Genomic DNA, 25,456 nt, shown 5'->3' with positions numbered 1-25,456 from the left:
CCCGCAGCCTCCACATTTTCCCAATATTGTTTAAACACATTCACCATGTTATTGCTGATCTTTTCATATCACCGGCCTCCGTAAAAGATTGTTTATAATACTTCAATTTGGGAGAGTCCAAATATTTTCCTTCGGCCACAGCCTTGAACAAACAGCCTATTATTGTTGGAGGGCTCTGGCCACTGCGCTTTCGGGCCCAGCGGGGGCCAGAACGGCTTTATTACCGTGACTGGGCTGAGGGAAAGGACCGAGGAGTCAGAGGAGACACATGGGGAGGTCATTAGGTCAATTCCTCACTTTTAAGAGGTTCTGACATGCAAACAAATTGTGTCATTCAGCCCGTTGTGTTGTTCTTGACTCACAATAATTCCACAAATGTGGGTTTTGAGATGTAATACACGATGACTGACACTGTATATACAGCATAAGGTAAGTGATGTGTTTAAGCCAACACACTAGCAGCCGCTAACCTGGAGGTGGCCCTGTTACATAACAGCCTGACTGGCGTTGCCATATCTCCTCTATGACCTTGCACCCCTCTGATTTGTTTGGAAATTCACACTCCTGGGGTTACTATCCCAGAAATGGGAAAGGTTGGGAGACTGAATAAATATAGCCAAAGGAAAATCTAGTTGTAAATTTAGGGCAAGTGATTGATGTGTTTGGAATTCTTTATATACCATTTTCCTATCGAGTTTGAGACTGATCAATATGAATTATCAGCTGTGAACACATACTGAAGTCTCATAATTTCATACTTTTCATTCAAAGAGAGCACTACTTAAGCTTCTCTCTTGTATGTGGCGTCCGGGTAGCATAGCGGTCTATTCCGTTGCCTACCAACACGGGGATCGCCGGTTCGAATCCCTGTGTTACCTCCGGCTCGGTCTGGCATCCCTACAAAACACAATTGGCCGTGTCTGCGGGTGGGTATGTGTCCTGATCACTGCACTGGCGCCTCCTCTGGTCGGTCGGGATGCCTGTTCAGGAGGGAGGGGGAACTGGGGGGAATAGCGTGATCCTCCCATGCTATGTGCCCCTGGCGAAACTCCTCACTGTCAGGGGAAAAGAAGCGGCTGGCGACTCCACATGTATTGGAGGAGACATGTGATAGTCTGCAGCCCTCCCCAGATAGGCAGAGGGAGTGGAGCAGCGACCTGGATGGCTCAGAAGAGTGGGGTAATTGGCCAAAAATTCAACTGGGGAGAAAAGGGGGGGGGGGGTAATTAAAAAAAAAAGAAAAAGAAAAAAAATCTTGTCGTATAAATGGGGTTCACACTGAAGGTAAATGTCAGAATACCCACACAGGCAATACTCGCGTGCTTGCTTCTTAATGCATGGGGCTGGGGGAGTAACAGAAAACAGGCAACATGAGTGCCGGGTTTCAGTATGTGTCTCAGTCAATTGACTGTAGCACAGTAGTTTGGGCGCAATTGTCCGCGACGTGGATAAGCCTAATTGTTGGTGTGATAGAGAAAACAGCCTCGGTCCCTTGTCAAGGCTTATCGCCGCAGCCTGAAAGATGCCAGGAGATTGCAAAAACAAAGCATTGGGGCACACTGACAGACGTCTGGCAATCCCCGCAGCCAGGCAAACAAAACCCTGTCTGTGACTCTCTCTCTCTGAGTGTTTTCTCTGTGAGCCGTCTGTTTCGACCGTCTGTTTTACCTCTCATCCAGACCGACAGGCTTCTCCCTCCCCTCCCCTTTCTCTCTGTCTCGATTCCTCTCCCTCCATCCCCTCCTCTGCCTCATCGTATGCACTCGCCTACTTACTGTGTGGAGCGTAGTGAACCTGCAAAATCAACTTGCTTCGAGCTTCATTAATTCCATCATAAAACAGTGGCAAGTGTCTCACTTGATGTTCCCACATGACATTTCACCAACTTCCAACAATTCTCAATGACCTTTACCTCAACCGTAGCCTATCGTTTCCTGGGATGTGATGTGAAAAAACTGGTGCAGATAGGAACATCCTTTAATGAACAGCAATATTTTGGTCATGGCTGTTATGTAATGACAAAATGTAATTATGCACTTCCCAGTAATAACCTTCTCATGCTACATTGGGACTTCTCCTGACCTCTTCTGCTTCCAGACATCAATGAGTGCTTCAACCAGTCGGTGTGTGGTCATGGTCGGTGTGTCAATAACGAGGGCTCCTATAAGTGCAACTGTTTCCAGGGATACCAACTCTCGAGAGACAACACTTGCCAAGGTAACTCGTTTGTCGGGAGATACGGTGGGCCTTATCAATGTGTCATATAAATGGTAACAGCTGGTGGTGTAGCGGTCTATTCCATTGCCTGCCAGCACGGGGATCGCCGGTTCAAATCCCCATGTCTCCTCCGGCTTGGTCGGGCGTCCCCTGCGGACACAATTGGCCGCGTCTGCGGGTGGGAAGCCGGAGGAAGGTATGTGTCCTGGTTGCTGCACTAGCGCCTCCTCTGGTCAGGCGCCTGTTCGGGGGGGACTGGGGGGAATAGCGTGATCCTCCCATGCGCTATGTGCCCCTGGCGAAACTCCTCACTATCAGGTGGAAAGAAGCGGCTTGGCGACTCCACATGTATCGGAGGAGGCATGTGGTAGTCTGCAGTCCTCCCCGGATCGGCAGAGGGGGGTGGAGCAGCGACTGGGACGACTCGGAAGAGTGGGGTAATTGGCCGGATACAGTTGGGGAGAAAATGGGGAGGTATCCAAAAAGAGACATAACAGCTCTGTGAATAATTCTCCACTGTGCTACAACAAAAGTCTTTTGGTGCTATTAACGTCCACATGGTTTAAAAAGACACAGAGACTTAGAGGGAGTGGTGACCCATTTATGAGGCCTGCCTTTTGCTCTGCATTCTGCGCTCTCCAGATGTGGACGAGTGTGCGCTCCCAGGGGTCTGTCTCAACGGCAGGTGTGTCAATCTGGATGGATCACACAAGTGCAGCTGTAACCATGGTTACCAAGCCAACTCGGACAGCAAAGCGTGTGAAGGTCAGTGTTGGATGATTGCGGCCTGCTGGGAAAAACATGTCACCGCATGCTTATCGGCCCTTCTGATTGAAGCCGTTTTCGACATCAGCGTAAGTTTGTCGTCTCGATTGTTTCTTTTTTGTAAGATGTGAACGAGTGCGCTAATCAAAATGCGTGCCCTACGGGAATGTGCATCAACACCGAAGGGTCCTATACATGCCAGAGCTGCCCGCCTGGGTTTAGACCCTCATCTGATGGACTGCGATGCGAGGGTGAGAAACAGTATCTGACATCGAATGGCTGAAAATAAACCGCAGTTCTGATCTCACACGCGGACAGGGAATCAGTGAATCTGTGATGTGAATTTTGTCTTTTTGGTTCCAGATTTGGACGAGTGTACAGAGGGTGACTTGTGTTTGGGAGGAGTGTGTGCCAACACAGAAGGATCCTACACCTGCACCAGGTGCAAAGCTGGATATAGGGTGTCCCAAGACAGACAGAGGTGTGAGGGTAAGTTGAAACTTAGGCGGGCTCCTCATGCAAGTTTGTGTTGGTGACTTTTCAAGAGTGAGGTAAATCCAGTTTACTCAACACATCCTGGAGATTTGTCAAGTGAAAATGATTAAATGGAAATGATTCATCTGTGATCTAATTTTAGCTTTGAGTCTGTCACTGTTATTTGATTACGACTGCTGTTCCCCACCCCCCACCCCTTCATATTTTGCTGTCTTACTGTGACCAAAGCTCATGTCTGTGCATGTGTTTTCTCCCAGACATTGATGAGTGCCAGTCCCTTTCTACCTGTGCCAATGGGATCTGTCTTAACTCAGAGGGATCTTACACCTGCGAGAACTGCCCCACAGGATACGCTGTATCATATGACGGGGAGCTCTGCGACGGTTAGTTTAACCAATGTCATTCTCCTCTATTGAACCCCACATGACATCTTATAGTGTGTATCCTATAGTTCAGAATCAAACAACCCCCATACTAGTTGTGTTATGTTCTCATTCTTTAAAAACCCCAGTGGTAGATTCACTCTTTCCTCCTGTCTGTAGAGATAGTGCAGTCCATCTTACGGCAATGCTCAATGGTCTGTAAAGTTTACCTTCATTGTTTAGATATCGATGAGTGTGCACTGCCAAGTACATGCCCCGGGGGAACATGCACAAACACAGAAGGTTCCTACATATGCATCACCTGTAAGCCAGGATTTAGAGTGTCTGAGGATGGACAGCATTGTGAAGGTGAGGTGTTTTGGCTCTGTGTGTGTGTGTGTGTGTGTGTGTGTGTGTGTGTGTGGTAAGGGCATGGGCATGCCTATATATGTAATTGTGTATTTGGATACTTAACCACAGGTGTGTGTGCATCGGCCCACAGTGTCAGTTGAACATGTTAGACCTTGCCCCATGACTAAGTGACAGATGGGGGCTTGTGCGCTAGCTCTGTTGAGCACCCAGCTGAGCCTTGCGTGAGTCCATCGGGGTCTGTCTTCCATATTGGCAGTCGGTTCAGGTTGTGTGTAAATGGCATCAGGTGTGACGGATTGGACACAAAGCTCCTTCTCCTTAGCTCAAAATCCTAAAATACTCCTTCTAGACATCACATCATAGCTCGATTCTCAATCCCCTCACCTCTGGCACCGCTCCTCTAATCCTTGCGCAAGACAATGAAACACCAGCTCCCAAACAGAACACAATGATGTCAGACAAATGTCCCGCCGATAACTCAGTTGGAGAGAAAGAGGCGTCGACATTCATAATTTGCCTTGTTCCAGCGATTACTGATCTGGCTGATTGAAGCTGGCAGGCTTTATTTATTCTAAGCCAGAGATGGTAATCTGTGCTATGATGTGTCTGTGTATTATTGTCCAGATGTGGATGAGTGTTTAGCAGCTAACGTGTGCCCAGGCCAGCTGTGCAAGAACACACTAGGCTCTTACGCTTGCAGGAGCTGTGAACCTGGCCTGCAGCTGTCTGAAGATGGCTACGGATGTGAAGGTAAGACTATCTATCCTGCCTCTCCTTCTATGGACATTAAGACTACCCTTTTGTATTAAGAGAGTAAAACTACTTATTTGTATATGGAAATTAAGACTACCTATCCAGCCTATCCTATTACCTATTTGTACATGGATATCAAGACTTCTTGTCTGTCTGCAGACAGTAATACTATCTATCTGCCTGTGAACAATAATAACTGACGGGTCACTGTGTAAACATGATTGCTGTAAGATCATAGTCTAAAAAAAAGATGGTGTATAGACCCACAAAAAGATTATACCAAATGTCAAAGTGATTATTAATTTGTCATGACATGATTTATGAGATCAATGCAATGAAATGGCTGCAGGGAGGTTACGTCTGTCATGACTTCATGGGAAGGAGAAAAGGAATAATTGTTTAAATGCATTAAAACATAGCCTTAGTCAGTCATATACAGTATGTTTTTACATGGAAGTGCAGGTCTAGCCTGAGAGGAAGATCCCCCTCTGATGTGTGTCTTTTACCCTGGGAAAAAAAGTTTCATAAAACAAGTTGAAGTCCAAGTCAGCCTCTGATAGGATTTTAATGGATGTCTCTGATGCCATGGAAAATATTAAAGGCTTAATTTGAAATGAAGTCAACCACTCCCCTGCCTTCCACATAGCCAAACGTGCCCTGTTGAACTCATTCCTGTGACCCCAAGGCAAAATGGAGCCATCTCAGTCACTTAACAATGGCCTGCACTATTTTCTCTCTAAGAAATACAATCTGTACTGGGTAGAGGAATTTTCAATGATCGTATAACAGCGAGCCAGTGACTGTTTGTAGGTACAGTAATTATATGCCACCTGTAATAGCTTGCTATTTTGGAATCGATGTCTATCCTGCATACTTATCTTTCCACCCTTTTTAATAAAGTACTGTCAAGCAAGCTAGCACGCCATGCGAATTAATAAAAAGGGCTTTGCTTACTCTATGGTACGCAGGAGGTTAGGCTGACTCACACTCATCCACCAGGACCTTTTTGAACAGCGCAGACTACACTGAGGACTATAGCTATGGCTGACCTTTGACCTTAAGTCATGTTTGCGGAGATAACTTCTTCCCTGTCTTTTTCTTGTTCTTTGCGCTCTTCTGTTACCGCTCCTTGTTCTCGCTCTCCTTCCTCTTCATCTTCTTCTTTTACTTCCTCTTATCTTATCTCACAGACATCGATGAATGTCAGACACCTGGGATTTGCCCCATGGGTGTATGCACCAACACAGAGGGCTCCTTCTCCTGCACGACCTGTGATCCAGGCTTCATGGTGGCATCCGATGGGTTTGCTTGTGAAGGTGGAGTAAACCATACACTTTAAACTACATAGAGACCCCCCTTCATGAAAAGTTAGCTTTAGTCTCTGAACTGTGTAAGGACTGTACACAGTACACAGTCCGACAGGCAATGAGTCATTACTCACTGATGTAAATGATGCAGATCGTTTTTTGACAAGTTTTTTGTGGTTTGGAAGCTCTTGGTTTAGATGACAAACCGGGGTGCGTTTGAACTTAGGACCAATGCCTTACAGCTGGTGTGAATATCTCATGCTAATGATTTGTGCATGTGTATTTGCACACGTGTGTGTGTGTGTGTGTGTGTGCGTGTGTGTGTGTGTGTGTGTGTGTGTGTGTGTGTGTGTGTGTTTTCCAGATGTCAACGAATGTGAGGACAGTACTATCTGTCTGGGAGGCCAGTGCACCAACACCCCAGGCTCCTACAGCTGTTCCTGTCCTGTTGGACAGGAACTTGTTGACGGGACGTCCTGCAGAGGTTCACCATACGCACACACACACACACACACACACACACACACACACACACACACACACACACACACACACACACACGCACACACAAGCACACACATGCGTCTTTGGTAGTAAAAGGGATGCAGAAATTCATGACCTGTGGTTTTATCCCGTGTGTGTGTGTGTTTGGTACAGATGTAGATGAGTGTGAAACCATTGTTGGGGTCTGTGGAGAAGGAGACTGCCTGAATACTGTAGGCTCCTACCTCTGCAGCTGTCCTGATGGATATACCGCTGTCGACAGAGGGGCCGGCTGCCAAGGTAGGGTACACCAGAAAACGTAGAGCATAACTAAGAGAAAATATAATTTTATCACAACTTTGTGGACTTTGTATAACTGAATAAGTTATACCCGCAGTTGGAAAATTGGTAAACTCTTAAGCCCATGTTGTTCAATGTAGAAAGCCTTTCACATAAACCTCGCTGGCTGGCACAGAGTCTCTGAATTCAGGACAGATAGGCAGCCTGGCATTTAGGCATGCAGTAGTCTCATCCCGTCTTCCCTTCATCTTTCTGTCAACTGATGAGTCTCCCACCCACCCCAACTAGGGTGCCAGGCTGAGGGTGGGATACTATTCAATAGTACCCCTGGCATGGGGTCCAGCCATTGTGTGCAATGGGCCATGGCCTGACATCAAACTTCTCCTCACTGCTCCCTCTCGCTCAGCTCGGACATCAGTTTGATGTTATTCCAGCCGCACCCAGTGACCCACTGGTCACGCTGGAAAAAAAAAGCCTTATTACTGGCCAGAGAATCAAGGCTTTTCTTTAAAACTGGCCAGCGCTTTTGCTGTCAAGGTAGTTAATAAAGTGAAACAACTTGGGCTAGCATGTCAGAATTGGACTAACGTTATTGTTGATGTGATTTGGACCAAAGAGGTGAAGGGGCTGGACCGATTGGGCTGTGGTCTGAGAATGATCCCCTTAGGTCTACGAGGAGGGACCGTCTCCCAACAGGGCTTTCTTCTAGAAGCAGCAGACAGCATCCACAAAACACAAAGCCAACCCTGCCCGGCCTGCATCAGCTACTTTGGCCCGGTGCCACATTAAATATTGGCCCTTAATTATCCTATAAATCAACGGTTGTCGTATATTTTCATGTAGTCTGCCATTGTGTGTATGGCGCTGACACAATGAAAGCCAGACTCCTCTGACACAGGCCCTGCAGGGAGAGGTGGAAGGAGGATGAGGGCATGTGGATGTATGGGGATGAAAGATGGGTTAAGTCAGGTGAAGCCAAAGGGATGCCTGGCTTAGAGCAGACGTGTTCTTTCAGCAGAAACAGAACACACACAACAAAGGAGCGATGGGGAACTGAAACACATCTAAGTCTCATCCGAACTGACACAATATATGCCACAGCTCTGGTGTAACAACTCGTAATGACTTTGTCGTCCTTGAATTAATTCCAGCGCTGTACAGTCACAATGTATTTACACGCTTACCTGTGGTCTGAAGTACTGTTTTGTGCACCCTGCTTTCGGCAAATATTGGTTTACCTTGTCTGCACTGAAAAATACGTGTCATTATCATACAAGGTTTTTTTTTTCCCTCATGCTTACGTTTCGCTGCTTTCCTGCCTTGCACCCCACTTATTTACCCACGGTCGAAATACCATGTAAGTTACTCTGTAATGCTGCAATTATCCACCAATCTAGGGCTAATCAAGCCTATAGCCATCATTATTAATTTTTGCTTGTCTGGGGGACCGTTGTAAGCTTGAAAAGCTTAGGTATGTGATATTTTTGTTCTGTCCGTGTTTCTTATTTGCCAGTATACCGTTAAGTGTTCCAAATGAGCAATGTATCTTGTGTTCAGACAGGCTCTTGATTACACAAGTATTTTTATCATGATACTTATGAGGAGGAGTGATATTCCCTTCAGACCTAATAGTCAGAGGATATATGGGGATATTTAGTGCTAATCAATATGTCACAAACCCCGTCCCTCCCTTAGACTAATCACCTCTCTCGTTCTCATTTTCTTTCCCTCGCTCTCTCCCTTATAGACGTGGATGAATGCAGCAGGGAGAACATGTGCATCAGAGGGCAGTGTCTCAACACGGATGGCTCTTACTTGTGCCTCTGCAAAGCCGGCTTCAAATTTAATGCAGAGACTGCCGACTGTGAAGGTAAAATGGAAACAAAGAATCTCCAAGTTCCTACTGGTTATGTATGTCTCCATTTAATGCTGATGCTTCCATACGACTGACATGATAAATGAGACTATCACCAAGAAGATTCAATTTTGCCGTGTAGTCTTCAAAACAAATGCACAAGCTACTGAGAGCACACATGTGACAATCTTGAAATGGTGTTGTTCCTCCGCGAAACACGACCACTTTTATTGGCAGGGAACACAGTCAACAAAAATCCCAAACTTCTCATAGCAACTTTGAAGCTGGGGTAGGCAAGTTTTCTACGGCGCTATTGGGCAAAATTTCATAATAACCTTTCAGCATATTTTAATTCAAATGGTCTGAGAGAAAAGTAGTCTTTTGCTCCTCCTCTTGGCTCTGTATTCCGATTTAAAAAATCTAGCCCAGGACAGCAGATTTTAGCCAATCACAGGTCATTTCAGAGAGAGGGCATTCCTATTGGCTGTTCTACAAATGCAGATGCACATGTACGTGATCAATTCATGTCCGCCTTGCACCACCAGTTGCTTGTGGCTGTAACCCTAACCCTAAAAATCAACGAGACCAACTCAAAATGGCTGCTTCACATGAACAATATTAGTGTAACTAAGAGAATTTATTGACAGGGAACACGAAGTCAACAAAAATACCAAACTTCTCATAACAAGTTTAAAGCTATGGTAGGCAAGTTTTCTATGGTGTTAACCTTTCAGGATATTTTAGTTCAAATGGTCTGAGAGAAGACTAGACTTCTGTACCTCCTCTTGCTTCTGTATTCCGACTTTAAAAATCTAGCCTGGGACGGAAGATTTTATCCAATCACGGGTCATTTCAGAGAAAGGGTGTTTCTATTGGCTGTTCTACAAAGGTAGATCAATTTGTGTCTGCCCCACCGGTCGCTTGTGGTTGTAACCCTAACCCTAAAAATCAACAAGACCAACTTGAAATGGCTGCTTCACTTGAACAATATTAGTGTAACTAAGAGATTCGCTGAAAAAAAATAATTTTTTTACTTGGATAGATTATCAACTATGATATAAGTTTCTCAAGTCTCGCTTTGACATTTCCTGGTTGTACAAGAGTGTAAGGGGCTGAAAAGCGATGCAGAGGCCATTTGGGGGGAGGGGCTTCCCAAAGCTCCTCCCACCAAATACACTGCTGCCCCATGTGACTCCACTGAGTCATACGGGGCAGCAGAGAGCGAGGCGGAAGGATTTGCGTTGGAATGTTCAATGTTACCTACTGCAGCTTTAATGGAAATTGAATATTACCAGTGAATATTCACAACATAGTGTGAGCATAATATTAAATCTGCCCTTGGACTTCTGCTGCCTTGGTTGAATCTGAACAAACCAACACGTCAGCATTGGTTGTTTGAACGTTACGCTACATTTAGAACTGAGCATACCCGGTATAGCACAGCTGGCTATGATTGATTATGTATAGCCGGTGATATGTCAGGGGGAATGGGCTCTGCTCAAAGTGTCCAAGCCTGGCTCAGAGGCTTTCCTCCGGGGTGAGGACTGAAGGGGTGCCTGGATGCTTTGGCTGGAACCAGCGCTCCCTCTCTCCCTGGGGAAGTATGAATGACCCCATTGTGAGCGCGAGGTGTTTCTCCCTCTGGAACGTCTCCCCTTAGCTCCTTCACAAGTTCTTCAGTTGCTGTGATAATATTGTTCTTGGCCGTGCCCATCGCCTGCTGCGCTTACTGAGGACAGCTACACCACAGGGCTCCTGGCCGACTCTGCTGCTGCACAACCATTATACAGGACACAGAGGAGCAGGGGAGGCAATGTGTCTGCGTGCACGTCCGTGCATGCTTGCATGTGTGTCTATGTCGGATTTGGCCTGCGGTCACATTTGAACGTACCTCTATTTGTAAGATACTAACCAGCATCTGTCTCTGTATTTCCACAGACCAGAATGAGTGCAAAGAGTTTGGGAGCTCAATTTGTGGTACCTGGCGCTGCGAGAACACCATCGGCTCCTACCGCTGTTTCATAGGTTGCCAGCCTGGCCTGGATGGAGAAGAGAACATCGGCTGTGGTGAGTGATCAGACTGAGCATGGTTAAAGGTATAGTACACGCAAAATGACTTCATACAAAGCTAGGCTGATGCCACTCTGAGCCATTCACAAAATAGCAAGACATTTAACTTTTGTTGAGCTGTAGCTGACTGTATTCACCCGCCCTCAAAGGGCTATTCCCAGTTCTTTAAATCTTCCCTTTTGTTTTGTGTAACATATTGGGACGAAACTGGCAGAAATCTATCTTATCGCTGAATTCATCTCTAACAGATATGAGGAGCACTACAACAAACTACCAGCCTCCTCATTTACCAGGTGGTTGAGGATAGGGAAGGGTGCAGCACTTGAGACACTCTCCATAACCATCCCTCCCTGAATAGATAGTGATATCTATTTGGCACATGCAGACAAAGAGGCTCATGTGAATCAAAAGCTATCAGGTACTCTGGGTCATCCTGGGCAGGAGGGCATGGAGGAGGTGAGGGCAAATGGCCCCTGTAATTGGGGCACTTTAGAAAGAAGAGTGCACTGTTATCCGAGGCAGTGTGTGCGAGGTCAGCTGATAATAGTGGTTGGTCTCATCCCTCAGACAAAGGAGCTAATGAGGAGCCTCTGGCAGGGACACTTGGTGGAACGCGATCCCCACTGCTCCTCTCCCTGGAAGGGAGGCGAGGCTGTATTCTGATAGGACTTCCCAACCCAGTCTATTCCAATGCATCCCCTGCTAGCCTAGGCTCTCCCTCACCTCCTCATCCTTCTGTGAAACAGCATTGTCACCTGGTTTGACCAGCTGGGAGGCGTAGCCTTGCTACATCTGGACCCACAGCTGGCCAACAACAACAGCCTCATCTCTATGACCTTCAGAATACATAGAGCCTTATGTGTTTACTGGCAGGGATGGACAGTTCGGGCTGGGCTGGGCTTGCGTTTTTGTGTGTGTGTGTGTGTGTGTGTGTGTGTGTGTGTGTGTGTGTGTGTGTCACAGAGGTATGAACATGATTTGTTACACAATGTTCTGAATTTATCGCTATTCGCTGTGTGAGGCAGTACTGCTTGATTTTGTTTCATTTCTCTTGTAAGATGACAGATGATCGAGCCTATTTTATGGGAGGCATGTTTAAGACGAAAACGCAACGCCAAATATTTTCTCATTTTAAGACAGCATCCAGTCAGCATCTGGAGAGTGACAGACTAGGGTGGGGAAAGGGGTCTGAGAGCACTGGCATGATGTGACACACTGCAGACAGAAGCTCTGTGTGTGTGTGTGTGTGTGTGTGTGTGTGTGTGTGTGTGTGTGTGTGTGTGTGTGTGTGTGTGTGTGTGTGCGCGCGCGCAAGTGTTTAGAGAACCACTGAGTGTTGCAGCTTCTCATATTCTTGTCACTCGAGTTTTTATGTGACTCTCAGAGGAGACTGCAGCAGCAGCACTTGCCCCTAAACCAGCCGACGGTAACCTCAAACCTCGAACACACACACACACACACACACACACACACACACACACACACACACACACACACACAGACGCCACCCCCCTGGCTTTGTGTGGCCGTCCCCTCGCTCTGGACTTCATGATGTTGTCTGTCTGGCTCCAGTTTAAGAGTGTAGGGGCCAGTTCTGAGATCAGGCCTAGATTGAAACCAGCTGTTTGTTTCCTCTTCTTTAGTGTTGAAAATTAATGCACTGCTATCCAGCCTCATGTAGTAAACCTACATTCTATGTAGTCCCGATTAGCATGTTTAACGTAGGTATCTGCCTCCGACAACTGTGTTGAAATACATTAGCTAGATTTGATTTTGGCTTTCAAACTTCACAGAAACACACACTTCACAGACTCTAATCCACACACACACACACACACACACACACACACACACACACACACACACACACAAACAAAAACACAAAGAAAAAAGACACATCCAAACAAACAGAAATCAACATACTTGCTCAGCCCATAGTCCATTTCCATTGAGACATTCAGTCTCGTATATTTTCACTCACCCGCCATCCCATATAAGATAACACATCTTTTTCTTTTCACCACATCTTTTATGATATCCACCCAATTACATCGCTACGTATTTTTTCATTTGTTCTCATAACACTACAACACAGCTACCCCTCAGAGCAACTACAGTCTATGGCACTATGACTGCCCCCTAGTGGTTACGGTCTGCAATACCCCCACCCCCACCCCATGTGGCTTGAAATTGTGCTATTTTGTGATTTTCTATGGCTAACATCTTTTTTTAAAATAGTAAAACATTTGATTCTTCTGATGTTGTTGCAGTGCCAGGGTACTCATAATTCTCCAGTATTTGAGTAAAAAAAATGTTTGAAGACAATGATGAAAATGAAATTATCTGGCTGTATCCCAGTGACACATTGCGAACTATGCAAACCGATGTACTAATATTAAGTTTTACTTTAAGTACCTTTGATAGCATTTGTTCTATATCAGATCATATCTTCTGTACTACTATCATATTTGTAGACTTTATCTCGCTAATGGTCAATTCTGTACAGGAAATAAAGTTTACACTGGAATATATTAATTTTTCACTTTCAATTTTCAGTTTCCACATCAGCTTTGCTATTTATGGGCTCTTACAGTGAAATACAGCCCCTGCGGTGCTTTACAGTGAACGCTGGAACTTTCTATCTAGGTTTGGCCTGGTTTGAAAAGCATTCAAATCCCACCCTAGGGCACGGTAACGCTCTCAGTTCCGCTTCTCTATACTGTATGGACACCCAGTTATGACCACGTCTTGCCATTTTTCTCCTGTTTCTTTGTTGTGATGCCAGCCCCTTGCATTTTTCCCTCGGCGCCCCACAACAAACAGTCACACAACTCGGAGGTTGACGCACGCCCCTCGCCGCCCCACGCACCATCAGCCCGGGGCCTCGGCCTGAGAACCAAGCCCTCTTACTCTCCCAGCGGCCTAGGACCGCACACAATAGCTGCTTGTTCCACCGCACTATGGGAAGTTGAGGGAGATGCTGCCGTCACCCCAATAAAGAGTCGAAGGGAGGGAGCTCAATTACTCCACAGCATTTTTGTCTGCTTGTAAAAATCATCAAATATTTAAGAAGGGGCCAGACGCTGTAATTTGCAGTTTCTGCGAGGGGCGTTCTTTTATTTTTACTCACTGGCCCTCAAAAGGGGCAGCGGTTGTCTTTGGCTCCGTTTGACACACTCATTTAGATGTAGAGGTCATAATACAAAAAGGAAAAACAGGTTTTTTCCTCACTTAAGCGTCAGCCGCAACTGTGTCCCTGAGGTCAACTTCCAGCTCTGTGATGCCATGCACATTGCTGATGTGGATTTGCCATGGAGTAGCCGTGTGTGTGTGTGTGTGTGTGTGTGTGTGTGTGTGTGTGTGTGTGTGTGTGTGTGTGTGTGTGTGTGTGTGTGTGTGTGTGTGTGTGTGTAAGGCCCCAAGGGACAGTGACTCAGTCCACTGCTACTGAGACATAAATAGGGAAAGAGGGCCAAACTAGCACTCATAATCCACTTCTTACAGAACTGAGAAAGAGAGAGAATATCTCAAGGTGCCCAAAACACTTGTGCAAAATGAATGCTAATGCAGGCAATATAACTCTGTGTGTGCAAGTATATCTTGGTGTGTGTGTCTGTGTGTGTGTCACTGTGTACAACCACTGGTTTGGTGTTTGTTTCAAGCTTCATCTCGAGATTACGCTCATAAATTCTCTGCAGCTATGCCTTCGGGCATGCCCAGGGGTGGAAATTGTATGTGGTTACATTCTCGCCAAACACCCACCTTGGCAAATGTATAGAAATGTGAAAGCTTTACCATGTGTGATTACTCATTCTTTCAAACAGATGTGGTGTCGTGGTTGGGCGTGCACGCGTTACGAGACAAGATGACCTCCATTGTCGACAAGGTCAAGACAGGGCACGGACGAAATGACGGTTGAAACACGCAAACACGCATCCCTGTAAAGAAATACCCTTACCTAAGGGATGAATAACCCCTGCATATGAGTCCAATCAGACAAGGGGTTGCCAAGGGAGCAGGGGAGACGTGTGGGCTTTGAAGGGTAAGCCAAAACTGACTGGTTCATATAGGCCTCTTGGACCAACCACCATGTGCTCCGTATTAGCACACGACACAGAAACCCCCACTTAACCTACCTGATCTCCCTACCAATGGATCCAGGAAGGAGTTCCTCCTGGGTCGGACCATTATGGAAGGGGTGCTTAATGGCCCGTGTCGCCCCATAAGTTCAGCACCTCTTTTCTAAACTGAACTTCTCACCTTCTCCTTCACGTCAGTTCCTCTCTCCGGGTAGTTTACAGCCCTGCATGCGTTCTTGACGTCACTTGGGGTAAAAAAAAATGGGGGGAAAAGGTAACAACTCTCTGTTTATTGTCAGGCAAGGCCAGCGTGTGGTGCAGCTATCACATCATGATTATTCAATCAGCGACATCATTCAACGTTTCCCACGAGCCATTAATGCTGTGATTAGGCTGCTAATTCCCTGGCAGGATATAGACTGATCTAATTGGCCTTTTTAATTATGTCATCACTCCAGCACTATCAAAGTCAGGCATGGAAAAAGAGAGACCATTTAAGACATTTTGGCACAGATGCCCCCACCCCCCCCACCCCTGAGATGATAGTTCGATAGCATGACCGGCCGTGTGCTAGCTAGCTACACATGTGGTGTGCGTGCGCCATGTTTCATTCTGTTTCAGATAAAATGGAAAGCCGACCACAGACACTGATTATCTCATAGCAGCTGAGAGCTTCTATTATGTCCTTGAGAGAACTACCAGCTGGCTGCTGCACTCAGTCCAGTGTTGCAAACCTTACTTGAGGTTTTTAAACCTGCGGAAATGTACCTTGTATACCGTTAATACATTTCACCCTGCAACAAGTATTTCGTTTCTTCTCCTCGTTCAGTTGCGGGAATAATTTTGTCATTTTGTGAATCAAACACAACTTATCACATTATCCAGAATTGCAATGCTCAGAATTGCAATGCTCATTACCATCTGAGCAGTTTTGTACTTAAGTGCATTTTCTGTGCATTTTCGTCCTCATCTGCAAAATGCTAACCCATTGGGGTTGGAAGTTTTCACCATGTATCCTGATGCCATCCATCCTGCTTTTTTGTTTTGCTTTCATTTGAACCTCGAAATCTAGGTTGCAGGTCTTTTCATGCATTTTCTGAGGTCGTAAATATGACAAAGACTATTCTATGTTAGACTGTTTTATAAGACTTTTGGAGCCAATGTCTCTGACTCCTTAGGTATGTCAGAGGCACGCCAAGTCAGAACAGGAACCCAAACAGCAGACTGGTCCCTCACCAAGCCTTAGGGCTCTCCTCTTAATGAGCACAAAATAAAATGACGATATGCGAATGTCATTCATTTTCATTCTCTGTGAAGGAGTTCCAGTAGACTTCAAAACTGCTCTCAACTTAAACACTTCTGATGAGACAGATAGACAGTAAAAGTGAAATTTGCATGTATGAGGATATTTGGTGTTATTGTCCAAGTTGAAGTATGGAATGGAAAATGCAGTCAAGTTGTTTTTAGTGTTTGTGTATTTGCCATGTCGGAATGAAAGAGTGTCATATGTTTTTACTTAAACATGTTGAATCACCAGCGAGAATTTCTTAGGTTGATTCCTTTATGATAAAAACAGCAATTGTTTATCTAGTTATTGAACTATAAAACGATTAAACCTTCAGCATTTGTGCTAACATAGACAAGCTCAAGTCATGTTTTATTTGTATAGCCCTAAATCACAGTCACAGTCCCTAAGGGCTTTACTTTCACACAGTGAGAAACGTGTAGGTCCAGTTAATGACAATGGACAATACCATCTGTCCTTAGACCCTCAGTTTGAATGACGAAAAAAATCCACAGAAAAAACGGAAGTCATGAAGATTTTCACAAGTCACTAATAAAGGACGCTGTTCGTGTCAAAAGATAAACCTCTAAGCCGTAGCGCCCTATTTAAACGATCTATAGTGCATGGTCTAAAGCGCATGGCACAAGTGCATTTAGGACGTGTCCAAATCCACTTTTGCTAGTTAAATGGCACATAATCTGGGTGCAAAGTAAGGCGCAAGGTTCGAAGGGGTTGTACTTAGTCTCTTGATTAACCATATGTGTGTTTTGGACGTAATCTGAATTAAACAGATTAGCGTCATCTCCCGTTCCCTTTAAAAGCCAGGCGCATTGCTATTTAAATGACGGATTTGGCAAGTTGGAGAAACGAATGCTTTTCTGCTGAGGGAACAGATCTGTGCATGCGTGAAGTGAATACGTGTGAGCAGACCATCTACAGGAGCAGCGGAAATCCACCAAAGCTCTCTGAGGTGAAGCAGGAGGCGTGGGAGGAGGTAGCGGTGAGCGTGTCTTCATCTTCTGGCATCACCAGAACGGCCGGTATAATGCCAAAAGTGGTATAAGGATGTCAGGAGACGGTGAAAACAAAAGCTCGCCGCTTACTAAAAACATCAATTGCAATTAGCTAATTCCGGTAAATATTATACCCATTTTGACATTTATTTCTTAAATATCATGGCTTACACAACAGTCTTTCACATTGTCATGTTTTTAGTTGTAATTTTGTGCATGTTTGTGCACTGCTGCGTGTCCCCGCATGTGTAACAAGCAGAGTGTGCACCCGCCTAAGTAGGCCCATTTTACTATCTGAATAATCTCTACTACTACTACTACTACTACTACTACTACTACTACTACTACTACTACTACTACTACTTTCAGCTGCTCCCGTTAGGGGTCGCCACAGAGGATCATCCGTTTCCATCTCTTCCTGTCCTCTGCATCTTCCTCTATCATGCCAGCCACCTGCATGTCCTGCCTCACCACTTCCATAAACCTCCTCTTTGGCCTTCCTCTTTTCCTCTTCCCTGGCAGCTCTATATTCAGCATCCTTCTCCCAGTATACCCAGCATCTCTCCCTTACACATGTCCAAGCCATCTCAATCTTGCCTCTCTTGCTTTGTCTCCAAACCGTCCAACCTGAGCTGTCCCTCTAATATACTCATTCCTAATCCTGTCCTTCTTCATCACTCCCAATGAAAATCTTAGCATCTTTAACTCTGCCACCTCCAGCTCCGCCTCCTGTCTTTTCATCAGTGCCACTGTCTCCAAACCATATAACATAGCTGGTCTCACAACCATCTTGTAAACCTTCCCTTTAACTCTTGCTGGTACCCTTCTGTCACAGATCTCTCCTGACACGCTTCTCCACCCACTCCATCCTGCCTGCACTCTTCTTCCTATCTGAATAATGCTTCTTTTCTTACTGTCTGCATAATGCAGCATTTAAATAGTAGGAAAATACTGCACCATGGTTTTTGTTGGTCAATGGCGCAATCGCTTTCTGCTGCCTCAAGATAGCAATGCGCCAACAATGCACCTGACCACACCTCATTTTAAGACCAACACGCCCATTGATGCACAGATGGGCGCAAGTACAGTTGCTTTTAAAACAACGTGGGTGCTGGATGGGAAAATGACAACAGCGTCAGTCTGAAACTAGCAAGGATACTTGTGCTGCGCTTTGCGCCGGGTTTAGGATAGGGCCTGCAATGTTCCAAGCTTAAAGACTTGCAGAAAACTCAGAAACAGTGACATGAATACAGAACATCTCTTACTGGTTAACTACTGATGGTTCAGATGGAGAGATGCACGGCCCTGTCCGGAGCTGTGCCTGAAGACGAAACACCGAGGGTGGTCTGACAGGATGCGGAAGCGGGGCAGGCTAAGCTAACTGCAGGCCCATGAAACTGGCAGTTCATATAGCACCGGGGGCGGTCTGTTTTTGGTGTCATCGTGTGGAATGCAGGGAGGTGTGTCGAAGGTGTCAGGCTGGGAGAGCTGGCGTTGGATTGGCTGGGGCAGTCTGGTCTGCTGCATCTGGTGGGCCCAGGAACCACGGCCCTGCCTGGAGTTGCATCCAAGGAGGAAACACCAAGGACGGTCTGTCAGGGTGTGGAGCGGGGCAGGCTAAGCTAACTGCTAGCCCATGCAGAACAGCAGTTCCGACAGTCATCCTGGCGTTTGTTTTCTCGGACAGTGATTTTTTTTTGTAGTTTGATATGCGTTCTTGTAGTTTTTAGATATGTGTTTTTGTCTTTGTGTTGCACCGCTGTGGGCTGGGGGAAACAATATTTTGTTTCACATATGCAAGTACATGAAATTAATTGACAAAGTGTTCCTGATTCCTAAGGGTTTTTGACTTTCACAACATTCGGTCATTAACCTTAGAAAAACCTCCCTGTCATTTCCTTCCGACGGTTAATAAACCTGAACCAAAATGACACTGCTAAATATGGCGTTTTTTGTGGACCTTTGCACTCCGGAGAACAGTACAGAAAGCAGTATTCAAAATGTCTAAAAGGCCACAGTAGAGAACATCTGGAAAACAGTTGATAAGTGGTTATATCACAAGACCCGGTGACTTGTCAAAGCTGAGGAATGTTAACGCCGACCAATGGCTGATCAAACTGACCCAGCCAACTGACACAGATGACAAAAGGATGATCATCAAACTCTTTATCTCATAAACCATTATAATCAGCCATGCCTCCTTAACAGTATTTGTGTCTGGCCCCTGCACGGTACATGAGATGCCAAAAAATACTAAATTATGTATGTAAGAAATTGCTAACAAATGTTTCCTTCAAAGCGAGTAATGGGGACTCAGCACTTGTGTTGTATGGTCCAGCGTTAACAAACAGCACTTCCATGCCCCCCCCCCCCCGGGTATACTGACACATACACAAAGCAAGGTCTTTCCCCTGATGTTCTCAGAGAGTTCTGAGAGTTATTTCCCATGCATGTTCGGCATTACAGTGGGTTGTCAGGTTTTAGCTCCCCTGCTTGGAATTCTTTTGTTGTGCCACGTTGGTTTTGATTGGGAAGAACTCCATGAACTGTCAAACATATCAAAATAGCTTCATACCAATTCAGCGATTAGCATGGAAAACAACTCCTGCCACGACTCTTACACACATTTCTGCTCGAGCCAAATCGAAATGTAATTTACCCACAGCCATCCCTCTTTAAATGTGTGCAAGGTGGCTTTTGTGAACGTAGAGGCCCCGCCGAAGAGGTAAAGCACGCTTTGTCTTACATAATGTAATCTCAGCAATAGAATGCCAAGTCAATTCTCACTCATTCACTTGGCACTGCCATGGGACATTCCCCTGAAGCTGTCCAGATACAAGCAATACTTCAAAACATTTTCTTAATGCAGAGAGGAAGTCCTCTACTGACTCACTGAGTTGATGCATATCCTAGTGGACTCAATTAAATTTTATGGGACTCCTCAAAGTTGACCAACCCATCAATTTATATGCCCAGTCTCTGCGCCACTTCCAGTAAAGAACGATGATATTGATTGTTGTTTTTTTATTTTCAGAGTGGTCCTAATGTTTATTTCAGTGATACAGCCAAGTCATTATCAGGTTAATCATAGGAAAAGGTGCATCTAATAGTGTGACCCTGTAATGTGAGATGCTATGTTCACCTCTGTGCCCTCTTACCTCCCAGATATCGATGAGTGTGTCAACGAGACCATCTGCGGTAACCATGGCTTCTGTGAGAACACAGACGGTTCTTTCCGCTGCCAATGTGACCAAGGCTACACCAACCCACAAGGAGATATGAGCCAATGTGTCGGTGTGTACCTGCTCTTGGTTAAACATGTTCATAATAGGCAAGCTTACTGTATGTCTTGATGCATGCTCAATAATCCAGGTAAGGAAATCCCAGAAAGTTGAATCAGTTCATCTGGACACAACTTTTGTTGTGAGAGAAACGTCTCATCACTCATCTAAGTGACCTTGTCAGTCTAAACTGACTGCAGGTATCCCCACCCTTATAAACAATACAGTGGCGTAATGAATGAAAACAACAATCGGTCTCATAATGCAAATTGCCGTGAGCATTAACTAGGGTTTCAATGGCCATGTGTACTATTCACAGAAGATTTGGGAATAGTTGCAATCACAGCATTGTGACAGATGTACTCTTAGCCCCCCAACAACAAACAGAAGAGCGACCTCGTCAGGCCAGGACTCTACGGTCCACATCCACTTACAGACCAGTGGCCACTCTTTCAAGGATGCGGATGTGCATATCCTTGATAGGGAGGAAGGCTGGTTTGAACGGGGAGTCAAAAAAGCCATCTATGTCAAGCAGGAATGACCAACCCTGAACCGGGGGGGGGGGGGGGGGGCTAAGAGTACATCTATCATCATGTTACAATGCCGTAATTGCATCTATTCCCCAATCCTCTGTGAATAGTACACATGGCCATTGCACCTCTAGTTAATGGTCACGGCAATTTGCATATGAAACCGATCATTGGTTTCAGTCATTATGCGACTATTGTTTGGAAGGGTGGGGATACCTGCAGTCAGTTGAGACTGAAGAGATTGCTTAGATGAGTGATGAAACGTATCTCCCACTAAACATTGTGTCCAGATGAACTGATTCAACTTTCTGGGACATCAGGTCAACAGTGGCCATTTTTGACCGGGATGACTACTGCCAGCCAAACAAGCTGGTTCATCCTCCTCTGCCTGTTCTGTCTCTCTCTCTCTCTCTCCAATTTCTACGAGCTCTTCATCCACATACTCAAATAAATACGGGCGGCCATCGAATTCAAACGCCTCATCCACATTGTTGAAATCAGCGAAATACTCAGCCATGACTCAGGAAATACATTATTGCTATCAGTTCCTCTATGACTCAGGCTGTGCTGCCTCAAATGAATGGTCAGCTCTGATAAGATTCACCGTGACTTCTTTTGGGAACAATCCACGCTCCTCTGTGGTTAATAGTAGCGTCAGTAAAAGGGATGTTACAACAGCGACCGGATGAAGCGAAACGTAAAGAAAAAAGTCTATCTCTGTAGGAATCCTAGCCATAATGTTGTCAGACACTTATAATAACAATCTGAGCCTGTCAGTGGCAAAAACAAGCACTTTTAGTCGACATACTTTGACGGGCGCAATTGCCCCCATCGATTACACTGTAGTCGATTTCGCAGCTGCCATGTGAAGCATTCTCGCTCAATACTGGACCAATTCCTAAAATGTCTGTCCCTATTAGTCATTTAGACCCCAGATGATGGCAAAAATAGGGCCCATGTTTAAAATCACCGGAATTACCCTTTTATATTTGAAATTCAATGTGAAGAATGTATAGATAAACCCTGAAAAAGGAAAAATAATGTCTTTGCATGAAAATATATTGTAATATGTTTAAAAACTAAATAAAAATTAAGTAGAAAAAAAAAGGAAGAGTTGATGGTAAAAATTCAGGACACACTATGGTACTTTTTAAGATATTATCATCTTTTAAAAAGTACCATAGTGTGTCCTGAATTTTGTAAGAACAGAACATGCAGGGTTACGTTATAAAAACTCTCCCAATATTTGTGCGTGCGCTCGCTGCACGCTTGACTGTGTGTACATTTGTGGGCCTTTACTTTGACCGTACCCCCTCTTCTCCTCCTATCATCTCCTCTCTTCCTCAGACGTGAACGAATGCGAGATGAGCTTGGCGCTGTGCGGGGAAGCCCTGTGTGAGAACTTCGATGGCAGCTTCCTGTGCATCTGCCCCAACGACAATGAGGAATTTGATCCCCTCACCAGCCAGTGCCGCTCCATGGGTAATAAAGCAGCAACAGCGCTCACAATGAGTCACGGGATTTAACTCTCCATCCCATCATTCGGGAGACGGGAATTTTCCATTGCTTTAATGAGCTGTCTCTCATTATCCAAACAACGGTGTAACAAGGAGGACGCCGGTCACTCCACATCCCATGCAGGATTTGTTGATGCACAGAAGTGGTCTTCATTTGTTTTTCTCTAAAATTGTAGGTTGACTGAATATGTATGAGTCCAGTCACCTTGGGAAAATTATGCAAAACCTCCTCCATCAGAGCACAATGCCAAGCATTTCCCCTCAGGGCCCAGTTACTACGAGCATATTTCCCCCACCAAGACAAAAAAGGATAAGGTGTAGCTATTGGCAATAAGAACCATAGACACATCTCTCTCTTGTACACTAACATGACCTCAAATGAAGGGGTTACTGTGATATGCAAGTCGATCTCAAAATGAAGGGAAAAGCCCTTTGAGTCATGGAATTAGCATCATGTCTCCAGCCTGATATGCGTATGTGTACACGAATGGGGCATATTTACATTATTAAGCGCCGCACCCTCTGCGGGGATGTTTTTTCTTCTGCTCGGGCGCTAAACCCCAGCTATGCCTTTGTGTACCTTTTCGCCACATTCCGCTGTTTGCTTTTGACGTGCGCTAATCAATCATGTGAGAGTGAATAGTGTGTTGACTCACATGCCAGTGTTTCCATTTGGCTAAGCCGGCAGCTTAAGGGTGAATGCCTGAGCCCATGGCTATGGATAAATGAGCAGGCTCAGCAGTGGCAGGCAAAAATGCATTGCCTGCTGTAGGCATGTGGCCACTCCAAAGGGAGAGTGACTAAGGCCACTCGACACTGTGCAATAATATGCACCTTGTACTACTGAAGTGATACCTTATTAAATCTATAGGTCGGCAGGTTGTATAGTGAATAGGAGGACTTCCTCTCAATCGGGCATATGAGCCCCTGTGATGGCAAGCAGCCGCCCTGGTGAAGTTTCCTATAGCGAGACACCAAGGCCCTCGTGGTGGGGACTCTGCTTTGCAGCCTACCCAGTGCTCTGACTGCCAGGCAAAGGGAGCAAACCAAAAATAGTGTCAAATTATTGCATTATTATTGTTGCAAATAATGCATAGAAAGATAATGATATGGGTGAAATAGAAAATAATTAAAATCATGCAGATAAGAAATGAAGATATTGTGTTATACTGGTTATCGTGTTTTTATTTTGCCCTAATCTGTTAGTTTCCTTTGTTTGTTTGCAGTCGACGTCAGCCCTAAACCCCTTGCTCCAGTCCCTCCAACCGGTCCCTCAACAGAGCAGAGGAAAGAGTGTTACTACAACCTCAACGATGCCAATTTCTGCGACAACGTCCTGTCTCGAAACACCACCAAGCAGGAGTGCTGTTGCACCGTGGGAGCCGGGTGGGGCGACAACTGTGAGATTCACGCATGTCCTGTCCCGGGAAGAGGTATGATGGAAGACTAAACACAGATAATAATGCAGAAGATAAGATGTAATGAATACACTACACAAATCATGTCACCTTATTTTCTGCGACATCAGTTGGATTTGCTCAGTGACCACCAATGCTTCTCCCCCCCCAGCGGATTATAATCAGTTGTGCCCACATGGCAGTGGACTTCTGCCCCAGACTGTGTCCTTTTCACAAAGCCTGGAGGACCGACAACATTATAAAGGTATGTCAGCAAGCAGCAGCTTTCTCTTCATCTCTAACTCATACCCTTCACTCTTACTCACACACATGCACACACACACACTTTCATCTCTAAGCCACCATCCATTTTTTTCTCGACAGCCCAGAGGTTTTTGTGGTTTGCTCTTTCCCCGTAACTTTGTAACTGCACAAAGAAAGGTGCTGTGTCAGCTGCCCTTTTACTGTCACCTGCAGCAACCTTTAAAGAAAGACCAGTGGACGAAACTCCCCACTTTAGTTATTGGCCTGTTGCTACAGCCAGCCTTTTAAGGCTTCATGAGGTGCCTGCCCGCATGCAAGACTAATTAGGTGCCAGTATGCCCTGACAGCTTGTTATAAGTGCTCTGTAAGCAGTTCCAAACAAGATGCCAACATTTCCAACAAATAGTGTTAGGTTTTGACCACGGCACGCTACAGTTGCCCTAATTGTATGCTGCATAAACCATTTGTGGTCCTATGGAGCTCAGTCAGTCGGGTGTCTGGTGTTATGGCAGCATATGCCTTTGAGCATGGCACTGACACTATGAAGTTGTGGGGTTCAGTTCCCATTGGTGTCACCCATACTGTAATGTGACGCAGTCAGTTCACAGTGAAGCATTTTGTGACTTTGGACTAGAGAAGCGCTAGAGCAATGCAGTCATTCTCGTCTCTGTGTCTGCTTGTTATCAGATGTGAATGAGTGTGAAATGTTTGGACCCGACATTTGTAAGAATGGACAATGTTCCAACCTCTTTTCAACGTACACCTGCTACTGCCGATCTGGCTTCTACTACGACAACATCCGGCTGGAGTGTGTGGGTAAGAAATAAAAATACTTGTTTTCTTCGATTCCAACAGAACTTCTTTTTAAATTTAAGTTGTGTTAACAATTTAAAAGAAAATATTCAGGTATTTTGTCAATCAATGTCTTTCTGTGTCCTAGATTATGATGAGTGTGGGACAGAGAATGCCTGTGTGGATGGAGTGTGTGTGAACACGGCCGGTTCCTTCAACTGTTTCTGCAGTCCTCCACTGGTCCTTGACAACACTCGCCGACGCTGCATCAGCCTCAATGCTACAGAAGGTGTCAGATGCATACACACTCTGCACATGC

General features: G+C 45.5%; 1 protein-coding gene across 1 annotated transcript in view; it reads left to right on the top strand.

The window, feature by feature from the left end:
• LOC130126889 (latent-transforming growth factor beta-binding protein 2-like) overlaps positions 1 to 25,456 on the top strand; it is a 103,298-nt gene that overhangs the window by 73,921 nt on the left and 3,921 nt on the right. The window contains exons 20-37 of the mRNA XM_056296534.1: positions 2,098 to 2,217; positions 2,860 to 2,982; positions 3,108 to 3,233; positions 3,346 to 3,471; positions 3,735 to 3,860; positions 4,083 to 4,208; positions 4,836 to 4,961; positions 6,155 to 6,280; positions 6,636 to 6,755; positions 6,929 to 7,054; positions 8,802 to 8,924; positions 10,848 to 10,976; positions 20,522 to 20,650; positions 22,515 to 22,649; positions 23,911 to 24,117; positions 24,254 to 24,346; positions 25,033 to 25,161; positions 25,286 to 25,426. Of these exons, the coding sequence (XP_056152509.1) occupies positions 2,098 to 2,217; positions 2,860 to 2,982; positions 3,108 to 3,233; positions 3,346 to 3,471; positions 3,735 to 3,860; positions 4,083 to 4,208; positions 4,836 to 4,961; positions 6,155 to 6,280; positions 6,636 to 6,755; positions 6,929 to 7,054; positions 8,802 to 8,924; positions 10,848 to 10,976; positions 20,522 to 20,650; positions 22,515 to 22,649; positions 23,911 to 24,117; positions 24,254 to 24,346; positions 25,033 to 25,161; positions 25,286 to 25,426 (2,331 nt within the window). The remainder of the gene's footprint in view (positions 1 to 2,097; positions 2,218 to 2,859; positions 2,983 to 3,107; positions 3,234 to 3,345; positions 3,472 to 3,734; positions 3,861 to 4,082; positions 4,209 to 4,835; positions 4,962 to 6,154; positions 6,281 to 6,635; positions 6,756 to 6,928; positions 7,055 to 8,801; positions 8,925 to 10,847; positions 10,977 to 20,521; positions 20,651 to 22,514; positions 22,650 to 23,910; positions 24,118 to 24,253; positions 24,347 to 25,032; positions 25,162 to 25,285; positions 25,427 to 25,456) is intronic.

The sequence above is a fragment of the Lampris incognitus genome, chromosome 16 (genome assembly GCF_029633865.1).
Source record: "Lampris incognitus isolate fLamInc1 chromosome 16, fLamInc1.hap2, whole genome shotgun sequence".
NCBI classification, from domain to species: Eukaryota; Metazoa; Chordata; class Actinopteri; order Lampriformes; family Lampridae; genus Lampris; species Lampris incognitus.
Note: the sequence above shows the minus strand (reverse complement) of the source record. Positions and strands in the feature narration are given on the sequence as shown.